Here is an 8,749-nt window from a genome sequence, read left to right as displayed (position 1 = left end):
AGAGTATTTATTTCTGGACTAAAAAAAATATGCATATATTTTAGATAAATTACACGGTCTTGGTGGTCCTTACAATTCAGTCGTTAGTTTTGAGCATTCCGTTAGTCGACTAAAGATGTAAAATTTATCCTGGACAACACCTGTACGTTTCAGCTTCATAGCTTGTCGACATTTTGTAGGTATTTCAATATGCACTAATTGCAGCTTTTAGGAGAAGACTTTTTTCCTGTAATGTTATTTATTACTGTATATGGCCAAACTAGCACATGAACATCTGCCCCGAAAACACAGTTATTTTTTAAACTTTAAGGAATGTTTGGTCCTCAATGCTCTTCAACTTCTTACTTTATTTGGCCTTTAAAACATTTTTTGATTCGAGCGTCACTGATGAGTCTTTTGTAGACGAAACGCGCGTCTGGCGTAATTATAAAATTTTAATTCTGGTATCTATGATTAGTTTATTCGTAGTGCATTTCTTAAAGAAATTAAATTCAATTAAAAAAAAAGCACCTGCTCTATCTCATAAAGATTTTTACAATGTAGTGTACTACTATTGGGACAAATAATATCACAAATATAAAAACTTCTACCAGCTCTAACTCAAATTATTAAAAATTCTGTTTTAAGGGAATCTAAAATTCAGTACGACAGCTTCAGACGTACTAAGTTTTGACATTTTTTAACTGTACCAAATCACAAAAACATAAAGATCCTCTTTAAATAGATAAAGAATTAAATTAAAAACATAAAGATTCAACACCCAATTTTGTTTCACATGTCATTTCATTCACTTATGCATTAAATATCAAAAAATAAATTAGGAAAGTGTAACAAACAAAACATGCAAGTTATACGCTGTTCACTCTGAGATCTATATTCGTAAAAAACGTAAACCAAAGGACGATAACTTTGTCTTTGGACCCTCTATACGTGAATTTACGACATAAAGGACCATTCTTAGTTTTCTATTGTTAATTTACCTTTTTTGGTGGGTGATTTTTCTTTGGTCCCATCTTACGGTGTTTATATATCCCATCTCGTATGCTTTGTCTCTATGTTTAAAATGACGTTATTTAGTTCAACCAGCGTAATCTATATATATCATTGATAAAGTATTAAGTCGCCACTCGGGTATTTCGTTACCACAAATCAATTAAAACCTTTACTCTGATACTTCTACTCCGATGCCTTCAGATCACGGGACTTATAAGAGAATCATTATGCATTATTAACTTAGTCACCATCTGACCAATGCTATCATCAGACTGAGTGAAATATTTAAAAAGAACTGAAAACAGATATAACTATTATATTTGGAAAGACATATGGAAATGCAATTCGAATTGCAAGCAAACAAGTGCTAAACATTGATAGCAGTAAGATTGTTTGTTGATTTAGTCCAAAAAATTCCGGTCACGAAATTTAAATTTAGTCAACAGTAGTTTACTTAATATGTTCAAATATCATAAATCGATTGGCTAACGAACAAAAACGAGTTAATCATTTGAAATTCAAAAGAATAGAGAACGGTTGCGTCGACACGACCAGGGATGGCAACTATTCATGTATCTACCTTCATGCGAATCCACACTAAGACAAAGTATCACAATCAAGAATAAATACAATCGGTTAAATTACAGAATATACGAATATTCTGCTATCAAAAGATCTAACACTTTCAAAGAATATCGACAATGAGTTGATTCACAAGCATACTGTCTCATTGGCATGTACACCACATCTCGGAATGGTGACACTTACACTCATATAGTGTCGAGTTCAGTCGTTTTTCTACATAACTTTGTAGGAAAACTTTATGTGCTGCTAATAAAATACATAAAGTGTAAATGTAAACGAGTGTTAGTTATCAATTGAGATATATACATGATCTTGTTTGAAATTGTCCATTTGCTCATTAGAGAAACTAGGCTTACAATAATGAGTCGATATCGGGGAAACGATCAAGACATGAAGCACAACTTACAAATGTTACAGTTTCGGTAGAATTCTTGATTTCAAGGTTACTTGAATATATAAGATGCAAGCACTCATGGAAATGACGAGTAAGTGACAAAGCACTACAATATATCTCAAAAAGAAGTTAAAGAAATTTCAACTAGATGGGTTTTTTTTCTTCTTTTTGAGAAAATTTAAATAATTTCTCCTATGAGTTCAAAAAGTCGACCAGATAGGTGTGCACAATGATTACCCTCAAGAATGACTTAGGAATGATGATGTCTGTTTAGATATCAATCCATCATGCTGAAAATATGTTGTAATCAACCAATGAATTGGGCTACAGATTATTTGTGATGGTAGTACTCACCCTGGAAGGCAAAAATATGATAACCGAACTGTATGTTACTTGAGTTTCGTTTTTGGTGTTCATGATAATGGGAACGTGTATGTGAGAAAAGAATAGGAAGACAGAATAACATTAACCTTACCAACTATAATACAGCCTCAGGAGATGCACATGTCAACAATAAATGTCTCTTTATTAATTCGCGAGTCAAAAAATATTTTCGAAATCAAAAAAGTCATACAAAAGTTGAAACAGTTAGTAAGATGTACATGAGAATAGAATTCGACTAAAGAAGCGATTAGGAAGAGAATGAGAAGAGAATGAGAATAAAATAAAAATAGCATATGAGTAGAATATATAAAAAAAAATACGATTGCCAATGAGAAAATTGTCCACAAGAGACCAAAATGACACAGAAATTAACAATAATCGGTCACCGTACGGCCTTCAACATTGAGCAAAGCCCATACCTCACAGTCAGCTATGAAAGGCCACGAAATGACAATGTAGAACAATTCAAACGAGAAAACTAACGGCCTTATTTATATATAAAAAAAAATGAACGAACACAAATATGTAACACATAAAAAAACGACAACAACTAAATTACAGGTCTCTACTTTGGACAGGTACATACATAAATGATGTGGCGGGGGAAACATATTAGCGGGATCCCAACCCTCCCCTAACATGGGAAAGTGGTATAATAGTACAACATAAGAACGAACTATAAAAATCAGTTAAAAAAAGCTTTACTCTGCAGTTGGACAAAAATAGAAGTGGACGTGGCCGCGTTCGACTGCTGTTGTAACAAAATTAAATGAGTCGAAACTGTGGTTGTGTCGAACCAAATCTCAGACTAAGGATAAGAATAGTATTTAACTTGCGTATCTTTTGTCGAACCAATATAATTTCTAAAACAAATAAACTAAAAACAAAAACATTGCTAGCAAGAGTAGAATCACTATGAATGTCATGTCAATGTTTTCCCTACGAAATTTGAACTGTTTCTTCTTGAACAGTACAATGATTTGTTTTCATTTCTTCATATTGTTTTTGTATTTTGTGGATCATTTTTAAATATTTAATTTGCTTTAAATAATCTAATGCCAAAGCTTTTTTGTGACAATTTCCTGCTTCTGTCAGGTCACCTTTCAGATAGAAAGCAATACCAAGTAGTGTGTAACACTCTGCTTTCATGACGTGATTTCCAATATAGTTATTGCTTTCAATGTATATTTTGAGATCATTTAAAGACTCTGAACATTTGTGTGTCTGCTTTAACTTAAGTAAACACATAAAACGTAAAAATAATGTATAAACAATCGGAGGTTTCTGGATATATCCCTTGTGTTCTACTTCAGGTCTCATTTCATCAGGAATTAAAAACGAGTTACGAGAAAAATCGTTCGGCTCCATTGTATTAGCTATGTATATTGAGTTTAAATTGGTATCTTGACTTTCATTCCCTAAATTGTCGATGGTGAACTTATCTTCACTGTAATACAGTTTCTCTTGTTGATCGTCCTGAAACTTCGATAACACGTAGTCAGTGATTGTTACACAAACTGAATATTTTCTAATGCAATAAAAGTAAGAAGCTAAGACATTCCACCCGGATACTCCATCACTACGTACTCCCATTAATACAAAGGGTAACATCTCTTTTAAACGTTGATAATGTAGTTTATTACCCCCGCGTGTGACATTCTCATAGGTAAAACGAGTACCAATATTACGACACAACGTACTGAATAAACACTTGAAAATAAATCGGTCGTGATTTCGTTTGAGCAGCCCAAAACTATTAACCAACACTTGCCAAGGCATAAGTTTATTTGTAAGAACGGCTTGACCACATAGAAGCAAAAATCTGACTTCATTAAGCTTGGCGAGATTTGCAGAACAGTTGGAATGTCCAACCACATCCGTTTCACTTAATCTAGGTGACATGTTTTGTGATACAATTTCATATTGCAGAGAACGGGAAAATTCAGACATGTAACTTGAAGAAGCAAGACATGCAGGGAAATATTTATGCAACTCAACTATTGTTGTTTTCAAATTCATCCATTCTGCTAAATTGATTCTTTGTTCAAGCACATTCCTTTCTTTTATAAAATAATGCGGCAAGATATCATGTTTAACATAGTATCCAAGTCGCTTAAGGCATTCCGAAAAACATTTCTCAAAATTGTGCGGTGTCCATACTGTAACAGCAATTTCTTCTGAAATCCAGAAAACAACTGTTTTTAAAAAATACGAACATAGAAGATCTTTTAGTTTAAGATTTTGTTCAATCACGTCTTTTAAAATTATTTTCAAAAGAGCATAAACCAAAAGCTGAGTATGACTAAAAGAATAGACAAGCAGTTTTTCAGCGATACCAAACGCGACTCGCCATTCTATATCTTCATTTGGCGACAACTTGTAGCCTATTGGGACAAACCATACCCCACTATCAATAATTATCCTTTTTAATGCTTCCGTTGGCCAACAACGTTTTCTTCCTACCCATTCCTGTGCTTGTTTAATGAATGATTGGCACTTTACACCTGCAGTGCAGTCATGTGTTTCGTTGGCTGTAGAAACACATGGTCCATGTAGAGTGTTAAGTGTACATATTTCATTATTTTCGTTCAAAGAAACTAATATCTGCTTCATTTTACTGCTTGAAAGATAGAATTTATGTCCGATTTTCTTACACCACACATCTGTATATTCGTAACTACTGCACAACTCTAACTGTGTAAAACCAGGTCTGGTATCACAAGTCTTCATGACAAATGTATTAGAATCGTAAGTATTGGTGACATCTTCAACAATATGTATATCATTAAGTAAAATAACTGTGTCCGTGTCACTGCCCTTCATATCAAGATCTTCTGCTCTACTTCCACAGAAAAACGGTGTGTGTGTTTTACTTTTGGTCAAATAATTGTGTGTTATATAATAACTTCGTCTTGTTTTCACTATATCTTCGGTTCCAAGTTTGTCACTTAGAAAATTATATAATCGTAATGAGCGTTTTTCCATACTTTCGGTCAGGATTTTTGAACTGAAAAAGAAAAGAAAAACAGTAAGGTGACATTATTTACCATTAGAGACTTAATGTTTCATACTTTATTCATAGTGGGACCTTTTATAGCCTACTAAACAGTGTGGATATTTCTAATTGTTGAAGCCCTATAAATGCTTACATCCACTAAAATTCATATGAACATTTTTATCATTGGCAATCAAACCACATCTTGTTTTAAATAGAGATTAACAATTTTATCACTGTATAAATTTGTGACTAATGTAAAAGTAGAATATATAAACTCGTTATGTTTCAAATGAGAAAACTAAGGGCCTTATTTATAACAAAACAATTTACAAAAAACAAACATGACAAAATGAACCAACGAAAACCACTGAACTACAGGCACATAACACTTATGGATGGGGTTAACAAGTTTTAATGTGCAAACCCTCCCCTTACTGTAAGATTGGTGTAACATTATACATTTTTACATGTAATATAAGAACAAACTTTTTTTTATGTTTGAATTTCAATTGTACTATAGGCAAAATTCAAAATCAACTCTTTTAATTACAATACTTATACTGCATAAAGGGTATAATGAACTGTGATATATCATGATTTTCACTTTTTTGTTAATTGATTGAGTCTTAAAATACAATCAATAGAGCTTCACACAAAGGTAGATAATTTTAGATAGTATTTAATCGACGTTGGTTTCTCTGATTTCCAGAAGAGAAAAATCAAGGTAATACATATTTATATAAAACAAAACAAAAACCTGTAGGAATAGCATGAACTAAAAAAAGGACGAGTTTTGTGTCGACTGGGCAAGCGTCTACATTCTGTAATAGAACATATTGTGAAAAGTTAATCATCAGATGTCTGTTCTATTAACTAAAGATCTAAAGAGAGGTCTTATTGTTTTCTGATTAGATTCAATATCTCTTTTAGTGTATATGTTACAGTAAATATGTGTATTGACGACTTCCAGGTAATTACTTAAATTTAGGAATTACGTTTAATTCACTGATTCACTTAGTTAATGCAAGCAATTCCTGAAAATGCCAAGTAATACTATTTTTTAAATGATCTTTAAACTGTTAACTATAAGATAAATATTGTTTTGTCATATATTCAATATCGTATCACGTTATCGTCGTCGTCGTCGTCAGCGTCGTCTGAAGACAGATGGTTTCCCGGGATGATAACTTTAGTATAAGAAGATGGAAATCAATAAAATATCAACACAAATTTTATAACCACTTAAGGAAGGTTGGGATTGATTTTGGGGGTTATGGTCCCAATTGTTTAAGTATTAGGGGCCAAAAATGGGGCCCAATTAAACATTTGTTAGTTTCCAGACAATAACCTGTGTTAAAGTGCATGAATTTTTCTGAAACTATACCACAAGGTTCCATACTACAAAGGGATGGTAATGATTGACTTGGGGTGGGGGTGGTTATGTCTCAAACCATTTCGTAATTAAGGGCAAAAAAAGGAATTTAATTTTAACCATGATTATGTATGTTATTTTATATTTTAAAACTTTTAAATGATGTTCTTAAATGGGTAATTATAGTTACAAACTCCATTAGAAATTTGAATTGAAAAACTGACTATATCTTGAGGGTATTTCCTCATTTCTCATTTCAGATTTCAGAAATTAAAAGAAATGTCTTCTTCTTGGGGTTTAATATTCAACAGCATATTGTATTGCACATCAACAAAAAACTGGCTAAAATTATTGTTTTGGGGGGGGGGGGGGGTGGTTGGGGAGGAGTAGTGGGGGGTCAATTCGCAACAGCATAGGGTATTGCACAAAAGTAAAAAAAAAATGATATAACCATTCTAAAGTTCATTGACTGCAGTTATTTAATCAAAGTATGTGTCAATTTCAGTTACAAGCGTGAATATTGTGTCCATATTATACCAAATTTTCCAGGGTTGGACATCTGCGGTCGTATCCACCTGCGCTCAGCGAAGCAATTTATTTATACCTTTTTAGCTCACCTGGCCCTTTTCTCATCACTTGGCGTCCGTCGTCCGTCGTCGTTAACTTTTACAAAAATCTTCTCCTCTGAAACTACTGGGCCTTTAACCAAAATTGGCCACAATCATCATTGGGGTATCTAGTTTAAATAAATGTGTCCGGTGACCCGGCAAACCAACCAAGATTGCCGCTATGGCTAAAAATAGAACATAGGGGTAAAATGAAGTTTTTGGCTTATAACTAAAAAAACAAAGCATTTAGAGCCAATCTGACAGGAGATGAAATTGTTTATCAGGTCAGAATCTATCTGCCTTGAATTTTTAGATGAATCGGACAACCCGTTGTTTGGTTGATGCCCCTGAATTGGTAATTTTAGGGAAATTTTGCTGTTTTTGGTTATTATCTTAAATATTGTTATAGATAGAAATAAACTGTAATACAGCAATAATGTTCAGCAAAGTAAGATTTACAAATAAGTCAACATGACTAAAATGGTCTGTTGACCCCCTGTAGGAGTTATTGCCCTTTATAGTAAATTTTTAACAATTTTCATAAAATTTGTAAATTTTCACTAACATTTTACACTGAAACTACTGGGCCAAGTTCATTATAGATAGAGATAATTGTAAGTAGCAATACTGTTTAATAAAGTAAGATCTACAAACACATCACCATCACCAAAACACAATATTGTCATGAATCCATCTGTGTTCTTTGTTTTAATATTCACATAGACCAAGGTGAGCGACAGAGGCTCTTTATAGCCTCAAGTTACTTATTGTTAAATCTATGTTGAAATATGGTCCGATGATTAAAAGTAAGGATAATACTTATCAGAAGGCAGTGTTGAGAGGTTCAAAGGTGACCACAAGACATGCTAGTGTATTTCAAGAGAAACAACATAACTACAAAATTAGGCAACATGCATCATTTTCGAAAAAAAAATCACTGTGAATGAGATGTTCACCTTAATACTAGTAGACAATGTTTGGTTGCATCAAATGTCAGCCTAGCTACGTCTCCAATACCAACCGAAATGCTAGCAATTCTGAAAGAAGAAAATGATATGAATTTTGAGATGATCATCAGAAATCGTGGATCTTTTGCTCAAAGTAGTAACGAGGATTTGGTTGCTTCCGTTTTTCAGTTTCTAGCATCAGTTAACCAAAATAATAACAAAATAGCAAAGATTCGTAAAGTGTGCATACAAAACTCAAGATTTCTCAACAGTTTGTCGTATCATGATAAGTTATTTGCACTCATTGTTTAAATAGACATTCATTTCTATGTTGATTGGTGACAATATTGCATGTTTGGTTGAGATAATTTGTAAATCAAACATTATTATATATTTGTTTGTTTTATAGTGATAAAGATTATAACACAATATTGATTGTTGTATCATATATTTTTTTACATGTTTACC

At 32.8% G+C, this 8,749-nt stretch overlaps 1 protein-coding gene across 1 annotated transcript; it reads right to left on the bottom strand.

The window, feature by feature from the left end:
- Positions 1-3,275: 3,275 nt before the first annotated feature.
- LOC134683997 (uncharacterized) lies at positions 3,276-8,370 on the bottom strand. The gene is made up of 2 exons (XM_063543297.1): positions 8,291-8,370; positions 3,276-5,363 (listed from the first exon to the last, which is right to left on the bottom strand). Exon 2 carries the CDS (start codon positions 5,339-5,341, stop codon positions 3,296-3,298), a length of 2,046 nt encoding a protein of 681 aa, XP_063399367.1. The 5' UTR covers positions 5,342-5,363; positions 8,291-8,370; the 3' UTR covers positions 3,276-3,295.
- Between the last annotated feature and the right edge of the window lie 379 nt (positions 8,371-8,749).

Source organism: Mytilus trossulus, chromosome 9 (assembly GCF_036588685.1).
Source record: "Mytilus trossulus isolate FHL-02 chromosome 9, PNRI_Mtr1.1.1.hap1, whole genome shotgun sequence".
NCBI lineage: Eukaryota > Metazoa > Mollusca > Bivalvia > Mytilida > Mytilidae > Mytilus > Mytilus trossulus.
Note: the sequence above shows the minus strand (reverse complement) of the source record. Positions and strands in the feature narration are given on the sequence as shown.

Coding starts and splice junctions, on each gene's coding strand:
- LOC134683997 (XM_063543297.1), bottom strand. CDS start 5,341: ATGGAAAAACGCTCATTACGATTATATAATTTTCTAAGTGACAAACTT.